This window comes from Octodon degus, unplaced genomic scaffold (assembly GCF_000260255.1).
Source record: "Octodon degus isolate 3935 unplaced genomic scaffold, OctDeg1.0 scaffold00155, whole genome shotgun sequence".
In the NCBI taxonomy this organism is placed as follows: Eukaryota; Metazoa; Chordata; class Mammalia; order Rodentia; family Octodontidae; genus Octodon; species Octodon degus.
In genome coordinates this window covers 5,388,041-5,407,286 of record NW_004524731.1, presented here as the reverse complement: position 1 = coordinate 5,407,286, position 19,246 = coordinate 5,388,041, and the positions used below count along the sequence as shown (strand labels likewise).

At 54.4% G+C, this 19,246-nt stretch overlaps 1 protein-coding gene across 1 annotated transcript in view; it reads left to right on the top strand.

Annotated features, from left to right (window-relative positions):
* The window catches only part of Dlgap2 (DLG associated protein 2), a 220,085-nt gene that overhangs the window by 136,959 nt on the left and 63,880 nt on the right, over positions 1-19,246 (top strand). Inside the window, exon 4 of the mRNA XM_004642510.2 lies at positions 5,066-6,138. Within this exon, the coding sequence (XP_004642567.2) occupies positions 5,066-6,138 (1,073 nt within the window). The remainder of the gene's footprint in view (positions 1-5,065; positions 6,139-19,246) is intronic.

Below are 19,246 nucleotides of genomic sequence, written 5' to 3'. Positions count from 1 at the left end.
CATCACCACACCTAGCACTTGCTTCATCTCTTAAAAAAAAAAAAAAAAAAAAAAAAAAAAAAAAAAAGCCGAAATCCATGGTGTTCAATTTAGCTCCACAGAGGCTGAGAATTTCCAAGTGAACTGAAGGGCTTCTTCAGTTGTGTAAAGTGCAAGCACTGCTGCCCTTAGGTGGTTTATGCCCGACGTGGGCAGCTTCCAGCTCTTGCTGACGCTGTGTCTCCCCCGCCCTGCCCGCCCCCAGGGATGTGCACCACAGAAAGGACGTCCTGAGTGGCCCCTCCTCCGCCACAGTTGGCAGCTGGCAGCTGCACGCTTTTGGCTTTGCCTCCTTTTGCTCCTGCTTGCCCAGACATGCCTGTCCAGGCAAATGTCATCCCTTACTCCCTGTCTGAGATTTCTCTCCAGGTTCTCCCACCTCTTTATTTTTAATCCTAGTCAAACATTTCAATTTAACACAGTTGAACTAATTTCCCCTGTACGGAAACTGGTGAGGCGCAGAACACAAGCAGCTTAGTGCCCCCACGACCAGCACTTCCCGTGTGCTCACTGCAGGCCTGGAACGCTACCTGAATGAGCGTGTCCGTTGTCACAGCAGCCCTGCTCCACACCTGGAGAAGGAAGCGTCAGCGGTTCCCCAAGCTGCTGAGGCAGCAGAGTGTTAGCGGGCAAGCAGCTCCAGCCCAGCTGTCTGCCTGTCTCCTGGAGCTTACAGTTTGCCGTGGAAGTCCACGCTCACTCGTGAGCACGTGCGCACAGTGCACACGCCCGCGCTGGACCCTCACACTAGCAACAGCCACTCTGCAAAGGTTTCCTTTCTTCACAACATGTTGGTCTGTGTTGGAAATCAGTCAGGGACCTGCTGCTCCTCCCTCCGATGGAACTGCTGAATCATGGGCCTAGCCATCCCGCTCTCTGTTTCTACAAGAGTCTGAGAAGCACTGGAGTGATCCCATCTTAACTGCCTGGTAGAATTCACCCGTGAGTCCCCTGGCTCCTAGGCTTTCCTTTGTTGAGAGACCCTTGATTACTGCTTTAATCTCTTTGGTGTTTGGCCTGCCAAGATGTTTTTTTGTTCTTGGAGTGATTTGTGCATTCCTACGCATTTTCCATTTCATCCAGGGTACCTGATCTGGTGGCGTAGTTGTTCACAGTAGTCTCTGACAATCCCATGTGCTTCGACAAGGGTAGTACATATTAACTTCTGACTTCAGAACTCTTAGTCTTTCTTCACAGTCTGGCTAATGGTTCATCAGTTTTTGTTTTTTCAATACGGAAGACTGAACCCAAAGCCTCTACTCTGAGCTCTGTCCCCACCCCGTTTTGTTTCACTCTGAGACAGTCTTGCTAGGTCGTTACCTGGGCTAGGCTCAGCCTTGGCTCCCCTGCCCCAGCCTCCCAGAAGTGCTCATCGCTGCCAGCACTCACGTCTCGCCCTCTCACTTCCTTCCTAGGGCTTCAGCAGGCTCCTTCTGGCAAAGTGGCCTCGTCCACACACTTGCCCAGGGCGGGGCAGGCCGGGCTTCCAGGGAGCTCGCTGGTCATGTGTGCCACTTTGTGCTGAGGGGAGCAGGGGTGGAGAGCCCAGGGGCCCCGGGGAGCCTGGGCAGGCCCTCCAGTGACCAGCAGGCTGCCCCAGGGCGTCCTGTGCGCAGCCGCCGTTTCTGGGGGAGCTGGCCTTTCCACAGGTGGGACAGTCTCCCTCTCTTTCTCTCTACCCCTTTCCTCGGGCCGTGAAGAGGCAGCGCTGTGCGTGGAAGGGCCCAAGGTCAAGCAGCCTACTGGCACTTTTAAGAGATAGTACAGAAGTTTCCACACACCCGGGGTGCAGTCCACCTCAGTGAGAGTGAGAAGCTTGTCAGCATGTTGTGTAATCAAATCAATTCATGTTGTTAAACTTTTATCATCGACACCCGTGGTGGTGAACCCACGCATGCGTGCCGCAGCAGGCTGCTTGTGCCATGGACAGCTCTCCAGGGTTTGCTGTCGCAGAGCCCTGCATTTCTGCAGCCTCACTGCAGGGCAGGCTAAGCATGCTCAGGGGCAGCATGCGTGAGGGAGGCCGTGGTGGGCTCACTCGCTACCAGGGAGGGAATGAGAAATGCATTAAACTGCATGCTGATGGAGAAGCAGTGCTAACGGTAAGAGGTGAGAACTTTGTCCAGCTACTAAGTCTGGACTTGACGTGGAGTGTTGCTATCGAACAGCTGCATATTGAATTTCCTCTCTAAGTTATTCTTAATTATGTTAAGTGCAATCTGTTCTAATTCTTGCCTCCAGTAGTGAAGGTGCTGTAGCAGCTGTTGAGGAAGAAAGGCACTGAGTGCTGGGACAGCGCCCCCTGAAGAGAGTGTGCCCAACCTGTCCTGAGCCCGAGGCTCTGCAGAGCTCCCTGTGTGGAGGACCTCAAGCCATGGGAAAGGCAGGAGGGGCCTCTGTGAGCCCAGGTCCCGCCAGCAGCCCTGATATCCTCTTTAATGTGGGCACTGTTGGCCACAGTCCTTCTCCACCTGGGCTCCTGGTGACCTCGAAGTCATACCTGTCCTTGACACAGGTTTTGTGTCAGAGATGCTCTGGGCACTTGTAGTGCTGAAGCCTGAAGTGGAACACTTGAGGCAAGCCCTGCACTGGTCACCTGGCCACACAGTGACCTGAGGAGCTGAGCTGGGCACAAGGAGATGCCTGTGTCTCTCAGCCCTTGCTGTGTCCACATGCTGAGACTCAGGCAGGGGCTCCCCAAGCTCCGAAGTGACTTCCGGCCCCAGGATCATCTCTGGCCAGAGATGGAGCCATAGAAGGTGGGGGAAATAGACCAAGTGTGAGGGCATCAAGGTAGAAGGAGTCGGTGGCTGATCCTGGTAGGTAGTGGCTGGGGAGGAGTCAGCCCTGGACCGGATCTCTGCTGTCTCTTTGGGCCCTGAGCTCTAAGGACAGATGCAGCAAGTGGCAGTATGCAGAGTGGTTGGAAAACCAACACTGAGAAAGCCTGCCATTCTGGGACATGGTGGGGAAAGACCCGCAGAGCAACCAGAACAAGATTCCTCTGCAGGGGCCCAGGATGAGGCAAAGGGCAGGGAAAGGGCGAGGATGAGAGGCAGCCATGTCCACTCATTTACAGTGGGAGTCCGGCTTGGGCCTGGCCTGAACCACAGTTGGTACACAGGTAAAACACAGAGAAGCCCAGACCTCTGGGATCCAGCCGGCCCAGCATGCATGTCCTTGGGGAGCCCATTGCTGTAGGCCTCTCTCGGCAGGCCACTGTTCAGAGCCCTGGCTCTGGGCTTCTCTCCCTCTTCGTGTCCCACCTCTTTAGCCCCCGTGGGAGGGAAGCCCTGTCCTGAGATTGCCGCAGAACCAGGGACAGCAAGATGAATCATGGGGTCAGGGCTCTGTGCAGAATCCTAAGATCTAGCCCTGAAGGTTTCCTAAACCCTGAACTTTACAAAGGACCCAAGTGAGTGTGAACCCTGATCAGTTACAGTGATGCTAACAAAGGTAATACCCATCCATTGCCCCTCGGCCTGGCCCTGACCGGCTGACACACTGTTCTGGGCCCATCACACTGTCACGGCTGCAGAGTGGAGTCAGGGCCTCCAGGGCCACACACCCAAGAAGGCAGAGCTGGCTCTGTGTCAGCAGCCCACCCCAAGACTGGTCCTGATGTGGGTGACCCATGTGCCACGTGCTGCAGGTCAGACCACCCAGTCTTCGCAGAATGGACTCTCGCAGGCAGCAGCAAACTCCTGATATGTAGGGTGCCCTGGGGATCCTCCCTAGATCCACCCCAGGGCAGAGCGTCCCTGCGGCTGGAGGCCAAGGAAACACTCAGGATACTCATTCCAAGGGGGCGCAGAGAACCTGAGATGTGAAGCCAGACCCCCATGGGGTGAGGTAAGGCTGTGTGCGCAGCCACATGCCCACAAGAGCTGGTCTGTCCTCGAGCAGTGCGGCAGGCAGCCCTGTGGCCCTGTGCTGGCAGATGAGCGTAGCAAGCCATCTGGCTGCCCACCGTAGAGGAGCGAGTGGTACTGGACCACCCTGTGGCTCCTGCACGCATGCGGGCGGCGCTAGCTCGCAAGCAGTGCTGCTGATTAAGCACCAGAGGTTAGTTTTCAGATTTCTTAAGCTGGACCAAAATGCTCAAATCTAGTGGAAATACTGCTGTTTCCCTCCACAATCGTGTGTTTTGTTAATGCCACAAAATCTGTTGAGACTTGATGAGTTATTTAACAAATATTTAATGTTAAATATTTGTCATTGTGAAAGTGGTGCTCAAACTATAGAGCAAATATTTAAATAAACAGTGATGGGCTGGGGAGATAGCTCAGTAGAATAAGCACTTGCCTGGCAAGCACAAGGTCCTGAGTTCAAGCCCCAGGACCGGAAAAAAAAAAAAAAAAAAAAACCAGTTATGACAATAAAAGACACGTTGCTATTACTCCCTCTTAAGATGTTCCACTAAACATGCTTAGCCCGTGGCTCTTGCCATTTTCTGGAACAGCTCTTGAAGCCCTCTCTGAGTGTCTTTATGTTGTGTATCTTCATGAGGCATGATCAAAAGCACAGTGACACTCTGAGTTGAGTGCACGCAAAGGGAAGGCGGGCTCGTAACGACATGGTGTGTGCCTCCGTCCACCTTGCTTGCCGGCCTGGCACCAGGGACTTCTGGCTCTGCCCGGGGTCCACAGGACCATGACAGGAGAGGTTTTAGATAGCTTGGGACCTCAGGGCAGCCAAGCCAGTACGACTGAAGACCTTCAGGAAGGAGGACTCCAGTGCTGCTGCAGAGCTGGCAGGGACAGCGGGTGAGTGTGCCCAGGTGAGGGGCCTGGAGGAGGCGCTTTCGCCGCAGCCGGTTGTTTTAGTTGAGCATTCCCGTGCTTCTGGAGCAGCATCCACTCTCACATAAGGGCATGGCAGGATCCCGGCCCCGAATGCCCTGAGTACCAGTGGACACTGAGGCTAAAAAGGTGGCTCATGAGGGGTCAGATGTGTCGCTTCTCTGACACGAGGCTACCATCAGTATGGCCACAGACACTAAGTGACATTTCTGTTTTGTCAACAGACCAGCAGTACTCATGGTCCCCGACGCAGCACTTCAATGAGGAAAGATACTCCCCCGCCCCTAGGAACATGAAAGGCTTATCCGGAAGCCGAAACCAGCCACAGCTGTGCACCAGTCACACGTGTGGCCTGACGTCCCCGGACGACTGTGAGCACCCCCACGACCACCTGCGCCATGGGCAGGACGTGCGGCAGCCCTACCTGCTCAGCCCGGCCGAGAGCTGCCCGCTGGACCACCACCGCTGCTCGCCCCGGAGCTCCGTGCACTCGGAGTGTGTGCTGATGCCCGTGGTGCTGGGCGACCACGTGTCCAGCAGCACCTTTCCCAGGATGCACTACAGCTCCCACTATGACACCAGGGACGACTGCACCATGTCGCACGCCAGCACCAAGGCCAACCGCATCCCCGCCAACCTCTTGGACCAGTTCGAGAAGCAGCTGCCGCTGCACAGGGACGGCTTCCACACGCTGCAGTACCAGAGAGCCTCGGCCGCCCCCGAGCAGCGCGGCGAGAGCCCGGGGCGTATACGGCACCTGGTGCACTCTGTGCAGAAGCTCTTCACCAAGTCGCACTCGCTGGAGGGCTCCTCCAAGAGCAATGTCAATGGGACCAAAGGGGACGGCCGGGGCGACGACCACCGCCACCAAGGCCACCACTCCAGACATGGCAAGCGGAGCAAGAGCAAGGAGCGCAAGCCTGAGGGCAAGCCCAAGTCCAGCGTGAGCAGCTGGTGGAGCTCGGAGGACAACCTGGACAGTGACAGCACGTACCGCACGCCCAGCGTGGCCGCCCGGCACCACATGGACTCCCTCACTCACTGCTACCCCGAGGCCCTGCCCAGCCCTTTCGGGGACCTGTCCCTGAAGACCTCCAAGAGCAACAGTGACGCCAAGTGCTCGGCCTGCGAGGGCCTGGCCCTGACGCCCGAGGCCAAGTACATGAAGCGCAGCTCCTGGGCCACGCTCACGGTGAGCCAGGCCAAGGAGGCCTACCGCAAGAGCTCCCTGAACCTGGACAAGCCGCCGGCCCCCCAGGAGGTGAAACCTGCCCTGCGGCCATGCCACTACCTCCAGGTAAGCACCCAGCCCCGCAAGCAGCGCGGCGAGAGCCCGGGGAGCATACGGCACCTGGTGCACTCCGTGCAGAAGCTCTTCACCAAGTCGCACTCGCTGGAGGGCTCAGTTTATGGACCCTGCCCAGTTTATGTTGCAATCACCTTCAGTCGCTGGCAGGCAGGGCTAGTGAGACGTTCAGTGTGTAGAGGTGTTTTGGAAGGCGGAGTCCTGCCCACTAGCGTATGCCTTGCCTCCACCCTGTGTGTTCATGCTGAGAACCTTGCACGACTCTCCTGGTGAATTTTCATTGAAACGTAGCCTCTGTACGTTTGTGGGGTACAAGTGATACCGTGACATGGGCGCGTGAAGGACGGTGACCAGAGCAGACAGTACACTCTGCCTCCTCCAACATCACTCACTCTATTGGAACTTTTGCTCAAAATTCTCTTTTCTGGTTATTTGGAACATAATTTTGTAAACAGTAGTCAATTTGCAACATGTGGTTATTAACGTTGTCACCATGTTTTAAAACATGGTGTGAAATTATTCCTCCAGCCTAAGTGCAGGTTTACATCCTTTGACCAACACCCACCAGCCCCAGCCCCGACCCCGGCCCTGGCCCCGGCCGTGGCCCCAGCCCTGGTAACTGGCCTGCTACTGTCACTTCTGTGAGTCCAGTAATCTAGCACTCCCAGGAATGCGTCACACGCCTCCCTGTTTGTCTTGCAGAGTCCCCTGTGCTCACTGTCTCGCTGCTTGTGCCAGGGTTTCTGCCTTTCCCAGGCTCAGTAATACTCCAAACCCCCTGATGCTGCAGCACCCCATCTCTTGCACACTGGTAGACCCTGCAATTGTGCATATTGCTTGTGAATAGTGCTGCAGCAATTCAGGCAGTTGGGGTAGGAAAACTCAGGCGCTTCCCAGGGCTTCCTCTGAGATTGCTGTAATTGTGATGGGCTGTTCTCCAAGGCCCCAAGAGTGCGGGACTTAGCAACAGCCATAGAGACATCCTGGCCCCACAGTGTGTGGGCCACTGACCTTGCCAGTGGTAGTGGACCTGCCTCTCTGCTGAGCTGCACCCCACCTGCCATCGATGTCTTTGACCTGAGGTACCAGAGACCTATCTCTCTCAGGTGGTTAAGGGTGAATTTACCAGACAGTGGTTAGCAAGAGTTGGCACACTGCAGAGCCCTGCGCTCTATACAGTTTCCTCTCCATCTCTTATTTGTGCCAGGACCCACCACCAGATGCCGAGAAGCCTTAGGATAGCCTGGTGCTATGGCAAAGAAGCCGGCAGGTCGAGGTGCCTGTTAGCAAGACCAGGGCATCTCTCACCTCGACGCATGTCTCCCGCTTGTCTGGGCGCAGGTGCCATGCCCAGTGGGTATGCAGAAATCTTTCTGGAATCATGAGTAATGGTGCCTCATGCCAGCTGAGCCACCAGGCGGCCAATTAGTGGAACAGAGGCAGCTGTGGCCGCGCGGGCGCGGAGCCCAGAGTAGAGAGCCCTCCAAGGACCAAACTTCCTTTGCCTCGTCCTGGCTCTCAGGCCAGTTCTGAAAGGGTTTGCTGACCAAGTGCAGAAGACGACAGATTTATCCAGACACAAATTGCTAGTTGGATAAAATACTGTTTTGATAGCAGAGGAAGAGGCTTAACCTTTGCTTGTAGTTGGCCAACATGAACATCCACATGTAAAAGCGCTCTGTCTCCTGTCTGAAGGGACAGAGGGAGTAGGACCAGGCCCGCACTCCGATTCTGTCATTCCTGAAGCAGATCCCTGCCCCCCCCCCCCCACCCGTTCTGCTGACCTGTGAACTGTCTGCTGGGTGCCTTGTGAGCACACGGGGTGGAGCTGCCACCAGGTGCTTCTCCCAAGCCACCTGGCCTGTCCCACCCAAGAAAGTGGCTCTCCCTGCACCTTCTCATTGGCCCTGCCGGATGGGTCCTGCTGCCCTGGGTAAGTGTTCAGCTACAGGCCGTTGCCGTGCCTGACAGCCCACCGTCAGGAAGCAGGGCGCTCACCCCGGCCCACCAGTGGCAGTGTACACACACTGCTGCCCGTGGGGCCGGCCGAGTTGGTCTGCTCCTCAGCTGACCCTCCCACCACACAGCTGCAGCAGTAAATGCCTCCACAGTCATCTCAGAAACACCCACACTGACAGATACGCCTCCAGAGGCAAAGCCATAGTGTCTGATCACACGTGGAATGCTTCAGTATTTCCAATACTGAGTCACTATGCAAATTCCACTCTGGCTTGGGCTTCTTTTAGGCAGGGCTTCTGCGTCAGGGCCTATGGAGGGGCCGCAGCAGGACAGTCAGTGGGGTCTCCAGTCACCACGATTCCCCTGCCCCTCTCCTCCCTCCTCTACCTTTGCAATGCTTCATCTTCTAAATGCTGCATGTTCGGCAGCAGTGTGCTGGCCTGAGGCCTGCGGCCCGGACTCCGGGCTGGTGTTGCTGCAGATGCCTCTGTGGCTGTCGCCAAGCTCCACAGCACTGCCACACTCAGGGCCCTGACCATGCTCCCGCTGTGCCGTGTGGGTCACAAGTATCCCTCGCAGCTGGCCTGGAAGGGCATGGGGGGAGCCTTGTCAAGCGCCCCGTCTCTCCCAGACATCCCTGTTCTGCTTGACCCCAGGCGCAGAAAGCCAAGCAGCATCATGAGGTCAGACACACTGTGGTTTAAGCAACAGATTTTCCAGACTTCGAACGTCACGTCTGTGTACGGTACCATGCAAAACAGATGGCAAGCTGTGACGTGATACTGCAACAAGACGTGGCTCAGTGGAACGCGGCATTACGATGAAATCCCCTGGCATGTAGGACACACAGGGTGTGAAGGACAGGGACAGTCCCAGCGCCCTGGCCTCAGAGCTGCTGAGCGACTGCTGCTCTCGGGCCACCAAGCAGCTGTGGCCATGGGTAGAGCCACCAGCCCACCAGGATGACACAACCCAAAAGGTTCAGCCTACACGCCATCATCCTGAGGCCAGGCAAGGTCAGGGTCCCGGAGGCACCAGAACCGCCTGCATGAGCCCCCCCCCCCCAACTCCTGCCTCCCCCGCACGCCAGATGAGGCGCCAGCGTCGCCTTCCCTCCTCATTGTCCTCTAGCGGTCACTTGGGCTCACAGGGAAGATTTATGGACAGCAGCATCACCAGTTCTGCACGTGTCTCCTCGGGCTGTTTTTGTCCTAGACTGCGGCAGGGTTGCCCAGCGCCTTCAAAGACGTCCCCCAGCTGACAGCTCCCCACTTCCTGGAGGAGAGACAGATCTCAGGGTCCTCACCAGCACAGCTCCTCCTTCAGAACCGCAGTGGCCGGGAACTACATGACTGCCTACAAATGCTGCTGTCGGGGTTAGAAGAGCAGGAGGCAGGCGCAAACGTTCAGGAGCTCCGTCTGCCTTCTCTCCGAACACCAGGGCTCTGCAGTGCAGAGGGTTTTGGTGTGTTCCCCCCTCTGAATGTGTGGTTAACATGGCCAGAGGACTGTAAGGAGGTCAGACACTGTGCACAGAGGCAGAAGCAGCTCTAGCCCTCAGAATTCCTCTCTAAGCTCTTGTCTTCCTGTTTTTTGCCAGAGAAACCACCTGAGACCACTCTTCCAATGCCAAGGGCGACTGTGGGGAGAGACACAGTGCAGCCCACCCAGGGTGACGGCGTCTCCTGCGAGTCTGTGGCCTGCCCACAGACCCTCACCCGTGCCCTGCCACCCTGTCCCCTGGCTGTCTACCCCCACGTCTGGACACAGGGTAACCCTTGCTGGCCCCCAGGGGCCTTCCCAGTCCTCGCCCCTCTCCCTATCAGGGAGGCTCGCTTTCTCCACCAACTCCTCCATTTTGCCATGTGGAGAAGCCACAGAGGGAAAGTAGCTCAGGTGGGAGAGTGGACTCGTGAGCCGTGAAGCTTCCGCTGCTGGCCACCCAGCTGTGGCTGGAAGAAGTCTGAGCCTGGCCTCGCCTCTGCCTCCAGGGCGCTGTGTGGATGCTAGTCACAAAGGTCATACAGTCTCCATGCAGGCACAGAAACGTGCTTAGAACTGTACCTTCCCCAGCGGTATTCGATCAACAGGTCAGTTTGGGTGCTACAGTTCAGAACCCAGCACCCACCCTTACATGGTGGCGGCAGGCTCCCCATTGATCATGTCTGCCTAAGCACTCCAAAAGCTACCAAGAAATACTCGTGTCTGACTGTTTCCACACCTCCCAGGACTGAACACTGCTCTGACCTGGGGTGGAGGCTATGGTGGCTGCTGAAGGCTCTGACCTCCGACCTCTGGCCTCTGACCACACCATCCAAAGTGGGCCTGATCTTTTATGCCACCTTGCTACCCTCTTCCTTCATGGAAGCTCTGCGTCAGTCTGTGTTGAACTGACACCCAGCGTCTGTGTGTGGCTGTGGACAGTGTGGCGGCTGCGTGGTGCATGGTCAGTCGGGGCAGTTGGTGCTTCCGTCTGCTTTTTACTGCTTTGTAGTGGAGCCTTGGGACCTGTCTCCTCCACCTGCTTCCTCCCGATACACGAGGGGCTGCCCAGCTCCGGCGCCAGCTCGCTCCGCTTTGGCACCTGCTCTCCACCCGCTCCCTCCAGCCTCCTAAGGCTTAGCAATCGCTGCTCCGCTCTTCCTGAGACCACTTTTTTATCTTCCACAAATAAGCCAGAGGATGTGTGGCATTTGCCTTTCTGTGCCTGGTTTGCTTCACTTAATGCCCTGCCCTCTAGTTCCAGGCACATGGTCATGGAGGATGGGATTGCTTCCTTTCTGGCTGAATGCTACCCAGTCTTGTGCATAGGTTGTGTTTGCTCATCCATTCGCCCTTCAAGGGACACATCTGCTGATTCAGTATCTTGGCTATTGCCAGTAAGGCTTCAACAGACTCGGGTGTGCAGGTGTCTCTTAGATACAGTGATTTTGTTTCATTTGAATGAACACCTAGCAGTGGGATTCCTGGATTACAAAGTAGCTCTCGTTTTAGTTTTTAGGAGGAACTTTTGCTATGTTTTCTGTAACAGCTGAGGCAGTTTCCATCCCCTCCAGTGGCATATTGCAGTCCCCCCTTCTTGCAGTCCTTGCCACCGTTTATTCTGTGCTTGGTGGCATCGTTCTGGTTAGGTGCAGTAGCATCTCGTCATGGTATTGATCTGCATTTACCTGACGAATACTGTTACTGAGCATTTTTTCACACATTTATTTATGATCAGAGAAATTATGTTCCACTCGCTTGCCCGTCTCTAAAGCCACACTGTATTGAAGTTCTGTCAGCTCCTCGTATGTCCCGGGTACTGACTCCGCAAGGAGCTTTGAAAGGCTTTCTCTTGTTCCGTGGGCTGTCTCTGCACTCTGTGGCTTCACAGACACTTCTTGTGTGATTTGATTCCATTTGCTGCTATTGCTTTCGTTGCCTATGCTTTTGATGTCTTTTACAAAAACATCATTCCCAGTAGTGACGTCTTGTGGCGTGTCCCCTGTGTTTTCGTCTAGTAGCTTTGGAGTTTCCAGTATTACATTTGGTTCTTGATATTTTTTTGAGTTGAATTTCTTATAAGATGAAAGATACGGTCCAGCATCATTCTTCTTCACGTGCACATCCAGGTTCCCCTTCGCCACTTACGTCCTTTCTCTGGTGTGCGGCGTTGGCTCCTTTGCCGAAGGCTGGTTGGCTGCAGATGTGTGGGTTCATTTCTGGACTTTCACTTCTGTTCCGTTAGTCTGTGTGTTGGTTCTCATGACTATAGTGTGTTGTCTTGATTACTGTAGTTCCGTAGTGCGTATGTCTTCAAATCAAATACTGTGGTGCACACTGCGTCATTAATTCTGGTTGGTGTCACTTTTGGCTGTATGGGGATTTTATGGTTCCTGAAAAATTTGGGGGTTATTTTGTTTCCATGAAGAATGCAATGGATATTCAGTAAATCTGTAAATTTCTTTGGGTACTATGTTCATTTTAGCGATAGCAATTCTTCCAATCCACAAACAATTTGCGTGTGTGGGAACTTCTTTTATAATTTATAATTTTCCTGGTAGCGCTCATGCACATAATTTGTTAGTTATTCTAGATGCTTTGTTTTCTTATAGCAATTATGAACGGGATTGCTTCCTACATTTCGTAACATGGTTTTGTTGGTCTATAAGAACACTACTGATTTCTGCATGTTGTTTTTTTTCCACCCTGAAAGTTTATGGAATTAATTTATCAGTTCTTACAGCCTTCAGGTTTTTCTACATATAAGTCCTCTCAGCTTACAAACAAGGAGAATTACTTCTTCCTTTCCTGTTCGAATGCCCTTTATTTCTTTGTCTTGTACAGATTGTTTAAGACTTTTACCACCGTGTGGAACAAGAGTGGCAATAAGAGTAGGCCTCTCTGGCTCGCTCCGGCCCTTAGAGGAACGCCTCTGGCCTTGCCCCTCGTGTGTTGTTGCTGTAAGTCTATCACACACAGACTTTACCATGCTGAGGCTGTTCCTGCTCTAGCTATGAGGATGTTCTTAACACAAGTAGACGTAGAATTTTATGGAATGTTTTCTCTGCACCTGTTGAGATGACTGTACGGTTTTTGTACTGAATTCTCTTTATGTGGTGCATTTTGTTCTGGCTCGCATATATTGAGCCATCTTTGCATCTCTGGGATGAATTTTCCTTGGCCACAGTGTGTGAGTTCTGTGGTATGTGGTTGGACTTGTTTAGCTTACATACGCAAATGTGTGTGTTTCTTCAGGGATGCTGAAGGTCTACAGATTTCTGTTTTGTTGTGTCTTATCTGGCTTTTATCAAGGTATTCTGACATCACAGAATGAATTGCAAAGAGTTCCTCCTCTTTCCTGGTTGGAATAGTGTGGGAAGAATCTGCAGCTCTCTGAAAGTTTGGTAGAATTCAGCGGTGCAGCCGCCTGCCTGCTCCCGAGCCCTTCTGGGCGGGAGGCTCTGCTGTTGGTTCAGACTGGTCGCCGTTGCTTGTCTTCTCCCATTTCCCGCGTCCTCATGGCCTGATTCAGGCCGGGGGGAGGTGTGCAGGACACTGTGCACCCCTTCCGAGTCCTCGGCACGTTGGCGCAGAGGTCCTCGTGTCTCTAGGCTGCGCTCCCATCGCCAGGTAGCTTTCAATCGCTCCTTTTGGGTCTGCTCTTTTTTTCTTAGTATAGCAAAAGTTTTTGTTGACTCTTTTTTATGTGTTAAAATCCCAACCTATTTCATGGATCTTGTGTATTTTTTTAGTCTTTGTTTTACTTCTGCTGGGATCTTTCTTACTTATTTTCATCTACTTTTAGGTTAGGTTTGTTCTTTCTTTCCCAGCTTCTTGAGCTGTACTGCCAGATAGTTTACTTGAAGTCCTCCAGTTTCATGAAGGTGAGTATTGCTGTGCACTCACTCTTAATTCTTCTTTTACGTTATTCCACTGTGGCGTATTTCCATTTTCATGTTTCCATAAATCTTAATTTTCCCTTTGAATTTTTGTTCACTTGGGGACCTGTTGTTTAGTTTCCATGCATTTGTACATTTTCTGAAGTGCCTTTCAGTGTTGACTTCTGGTTTTCTTCCATCATGGTCAGTGAAGGCACAATAGAGGAGAACGATCTGGTTTTCAGGACTTTGCTGAGCCTGGTTTTGTGGCCGCACATCCAGCCTACCTGGAGGCACTCCGCGTGCTGGAGGGAGGAGTGAGTTATGCGGCTGGCAGGTGGAATGCTGTCTACATGGCTCTTCAGCCTCTGATGAGCACAGCGAGTAAGGCAGCTCCCGCTGACCTTGCCTGCATGGGCGTCCTGATGCGTGAGGGAGACGCGGCCTCCACTGCTGCTGTCCGGCATCTGTGCCTCCTGCAGGTGGAGTGGCATCTGCCCGGGAAGCTTGCGGGCCGGCCTTCGGTGCGTGTGGCTCTGACAGCCACTTCTCCTGCTGGGCGCTGCAAGCCCGGCTGCTCTGGCTTACTCCTGGTTTCCGTGTGTGTGGAATCTCTCTCCCTCCCTTCATGCTCAGGCTGCGTTTCTTTGTAATCAAAGTGAGTCGCTGGAGGCCGCTTGCCACTGGCTCTTGGTTTTGTTTCTTTTTCTTTTTAATGCATTCAGTCAGCCAAAACCTTTTCACTGGGGGACTTCATATGCTTACATTCGAGTTCACTACTGACTTGTGAGCTGCTGCTGCCGTGCTTCGTCTGGGGTCTTCCCCACGGCCTTTCCTCTCTTGTCTGTTGGATGGCTCGGGGTTCCCCCTGTACTAACACTGTGACTCTTTTCTGCACCTCCTTTCTCATGGGTGTTGCAATTCAGCACGTTTCCACGATGCCCCGTGCACCCCTTCTGCGTCCACATGAGGGGATCTCACAAGCACTCGTTGCAGGGTGCCAGTTCCCTCTGGGTTGCTTTACTGTTTTCCTTCTCTTTGGAATGCTAGCTTTGCTGGGCGTAGTGTTGTTGGTTGGCAGGTTTCCCCTATTTTCCATCTTTTATTTTGCTCTTTAAATTATTTACACTTTTGGGTTCTCATGTGCGAGAAGCCGTGTGGTATAAGATGTGGCTGGCAGGTTTTGGTTTCGAGTTTTCTTCTTTATTTCCAGGCATGGAATGTGTCCTCGTATTCTCTCCTGGCCTGTAAGATCGCTGTGCAGAGACCTGCTCTGAGTCTGATGCGGCCCCCCTTGGTGCGACCCCATGCTTTCCTCCTGTGGCTGCAGAGCCGTCTGTGCCTCGTGGCCTGTGCAGGCTGACTGCCGTGCCACATGATCACCCTCAACTTGCTCAGGTTTTCTTCGGGTCCTTTGAGACTCCTGGATCTGAACGCTGACATCTTTCTCAAAATCAGGAGCATTTTAGCTGCGACTTGGTCGGTCACACGTTTCTAAGCCTCTCTTCCTCTCCTCCTTTGGGAACACCCATAGTTCAAATCTCTGTTTGCCTAATGGTGCACTGGAGCGTTTCAGGCTTTATTCATTCTGCTTTATTCCATTTGTTTGGGCTGCCGCAAGTTGTGTTTTTATTCCACGGACTGTGCTCCTCAGCTCTGGGTTCATTTGATGCTCCCAATGGCCCCTCTCTCTGCTGGCTTCCTCAGCTGGGTCCTGAGCTACTTCCCTGACTCACTGTGCTCTCGCTGAGCTTGCTATGGCTGTGTGAACTCTGGCACAGGCAGGTTGTGAGACCTGGCGTAGGCCTGGCTTTTGTGTCCCAGCCTCAGTGTTCTGCTGGTCCTCGTGTGGGCAGCTGTGTCCCCTGCACGGGTTTCACGACGCATAGGCTTTGGGTGCTTGCTCTGTTGGCTCTGGGGACAGCATGGCCTCACACAGCTTCTTCGGCTATCACCAAAAGTTGAGGACGGTGCAGCCAGGCAGCCTTCCACCCTGGCCATGCAGGCACGAGGGGCGGAGAGCAGAGCGTGCAGCTGCCGAGGTGTGGGCACAGGCGTCTATGCTGTGCCTGCAGGTGGGGTCACTCCGGCAGCCTGTTTGCTTAGGTCTTTAGCACCTGCTCCAGTCAAGACCAGAGCCTGAGGAAGGCAGGCTCAGCCTCTCCCCTGCCACAGCCCCTGGGCAGGGTCTGATGTCCACCTCAAAGATCCCAGTGAGGAGGCCTGTCTGCCCTGTGTGCTCCAGGTGTGCCCATGGGACTCCACCCCTGGGCTGAGGAGCCCAGGAGGCCCATGTGCTCAGGCAGGCCAGGCTGAGGCCTGGTGGGTGCCCCCAGCTCCACAGTCCCACAGCGCTGAGAGTGTCTCAGGACACTCAGAGACAGGGGCGCAAGAAACTCAGCACTGCAGCAGGTGCCCTGGGGACCCACAAGCCCCACTGAATGGGGAGCAGCAGCGCCATCTCCTCGGCACCCATGCTCTGCACACCCTGGAAGGAGGCTCCTGCCCTTGAGCTTCTAGTCTAGGCCTCCCAGTCTAGATCTGTGGGCTGCTCAGCCTCCTTCCCTGTGCCAGACAGGGTGGGAGGAACAGAAAGGGCAATGAGGCCAGCTGTACAAGGTATGTCCTGGGGGTGCTGAAAGGCAGTGTGTGGGGCCCCAGGTCAGGAGCTGCCTGGCTGTGAACAGAGAGTATACTGCTTAAAGCCCAGGGCAAGGAGCTTCTGCAGCCATATGGGCCACCTGGTCAGCACTGCCCTGAGCAGGACCCCAAGGCGGTCACCTCCCAGACACTACGCCATGAGGCCTTGGCTTCCTGTACCACTGGGCTTGGAGCAGAGGTCTTCATGGGGCATCCAGGGTCAAACAGGGCTGTGACGCTTCTGCCTCTGTGCTGCTTCTGGGGCCTCAGCCCCAGCTCTTCAGCAGCTCCCTCCCCTCTCCGCCCTCCCCCTCCCTCCTCCTCCCTCTCCTCTCCAACCCTTTGCCCTCGCTCTCCCTCTGTGCTTCCCTCCCCCTCCCTGCTCCTCTCCTCCTCCTTTCCCAGACCCCCATTCTGTCTTCATCTCCCACAGCCACCTCACCTGTCTGGGGCAGGGGGCCCACCCTGCTCCTGGTTCCACCCACATCACCACTGCTTGTGGTGAGTCTGGGGAGACCCCTGCCAGGTCCTGGATGCCCCTCCTGCCCCTCCTGCCCTTCCCGCTCTTCCTGCTCTTCCATGTGCTGTTTGGCCCTTGCCCTGAGGATGTGGCTATGCAGTTTCCACCACTTTCCTCTCCACACAGGGACAATTAGGATGGCCCCTTTACAGCAAATAGTTCGTGTCTCTTTGACTATTCTACAATGAAATCCGTGTAACCTACTGACATTCACAGTCTCTTTCTCACGCATACCCTGGCATAGTCAGAACTCTGTATAACAGAAGTGAAAGGAAAGCAGCTGAACTAAAAACATTTTGATGTGGAAAATGTCAGGGCTCAGCAGCAGGTGAGCTCAGAGATAAAGATGCCGACACCTGGTGTAGAATCGCTGGAATCAGAGCTACAAACTAAGCAGGCAGGACTCCAGTGCCACGGGAGCTTGGATACAGCAGCCGCTGGCCCCCGTGAGGCAACGCCACACTCTCATCTCCATTTCCAGGGCAGCTGTGCTCCTGAAAGGGATCTGTTGCTCAGCAAAACTGCAAAACACAAAACCAGAAACTTTGGTTTCACACAAAGCTAGGTCCAAGGCTCAGGAAGTTGCCGGCGGGAAAACTGATTTTCCGAGTCAGGCAGACATGAGCTGGGCCTCCTCTGGGTGCCAGAAGCGCTCACCAGGGAGGGGCAGGGGGAGGGCCCCTGGGGGCCGAAGCTCTGCACTGTGGGCTCCCTGTGCTGCTCGCCCTGCCCCTGGCACTGGAGCACAGCTGTGAATTCAAAGATACAAACACACCATTGGAAGAGCAAGGTAGACGTTTCCTGCAGGAAAGAACTTTGGAAGACCTTTCTCTTCCCTGGTTTTGGCACCTGGAAGAGAATATTGTTACAGAACTGCATTGCCTCTCCCCTCTCCCTCTTGCTGTGTGGGAGAAAGGAAAGGCATTTTAATTCACAGAGGGGAACTGCCTTACCATACACATCGTAGTGTGCTGTGGCATCCACCTCAGGAAAATGCTTCCTCTAGAACCACATGTGCCAGCCGCCCGTGTGCAGGGCTCACAGGGCTGGCAGCCACCAGGAGAGCAAGCACTCCTGCACAGGAGCTGCAGCACAGCCCTGCGCCACCAGCCTCGGTTGTGCCGCTAACACGCCAGGGCCTGCCGGCTTCCTGCTGCTCTTCTATGTTTCTGATAATCTTGGGACATATGCTCTGGAATCAGTATTTAGTGCTTGAATTCTTACTGAGAAACTGACTCTGGTTTACTCCTTCTGTGTTGAATTTTCTCTGTGAAAGGCTGTGAGACTGGCTCCTTCAAGTAGAAAACAGAAACATACAAGCTAGTCTCATGTGATAATTTGCGGGCTGCTGAAAAAAATCTTCATCTTGTTGTTTATGGAAACTTGTTTTCGATCCACAGAACAAAGGACTCCCCCAGCCTGCCCGAGTAGATCTCTCCCCGCGTGACATCTGCCCCTTCCTGGTGACCGCCTCTGGTGTGTTTTCAGGGAAGCACCAGCTGTCCCAGCCTGGTGCACGTGCCGGTCTCTCGTGCTGAAGGCATGGGAAGCTGCCGGGCCTGGGCCCCAGCTCTGGGGCAGCACCACCACCCTGTGTGGCCTGCACTGGGCTTCCCTGCCCTGCCCACACTGAGTTCAGCTCACTTTATCTGGTCTTCTCCGCCGCAATGTAGTGTGATTAAACACTATGATTTTAACCCATTAGAAAATATTTAAAATATAAATAGAAAAACAACCGCAGAGCGCCAGCTGCCGCTGCTGCCCCTGCATGTGCCTGCCCAGCTCTGTACCTGAAATAGGCATCCCCCAGCTTCAAAGTGTTGGGCTGAGGACCAGGATGTGACTCCAGAAACTGCTGGGCTGGACACTGGGCCTTGGTCTTTAGAAAGCTGGGCCCGTTCTTTAGTCACTGCCGGGCCTGTGGCATTCAGCAAGAGCAGCAAAAACAGACCCCTGAATGAACCGTCCACTGCTAACTCTCATTCTTCCGTGATGCTATTTTTGATGCCTGAATAGTAGGGTTATAATACTTGAGGCCACCCCTAAAATAAGATTCTTTCCTTCTCCACCCTTCCAAGTGATTCGCTGATGCCAGGCACTGGCTTGTCTGTCCCCAGATGCATCCTGGGAAGCTAGGCTTTGCCAGGGAGACAGTCCACTAAGCACTGTGAAGGTCAGACACCTCCTCCTGCCTCTGGCCTGGCTAAGGCAACCCGGAAATGCCTGCTCGCTGCACCCTTCTCCCCCTGGCTCTGAGTGTGTGTTGGTCGCAAACTGACTTTGCAACACACACAGATAGGAGTTGTCAGGTGCCTGGAGAAACCCACTCTTCACTTGTCAGCGGTCATTTTTGCAGTGGTTAGCCATACTTGGTGTCAGGAACTGATGTCTCCCTGTAACTCAGATTCTCCCTGGCAAATTGATGCCCATGTTCTCAGTCGCTAACTTCTTGTTGATGGAGCCTTCTGCGTGTCGCTGGGCCTTTGTGTCCCGCCTGCAATGTCGAGGGCTCGGCCAGGTATTCTAAATTGATGCCCATGTTCTCAGTCGCTAACTTCTTGTTGATGGAGCCTTCTGCGTGTCGCTGGGCCTTGTGTCCCGCCTGCAATGTCGAGGGCTC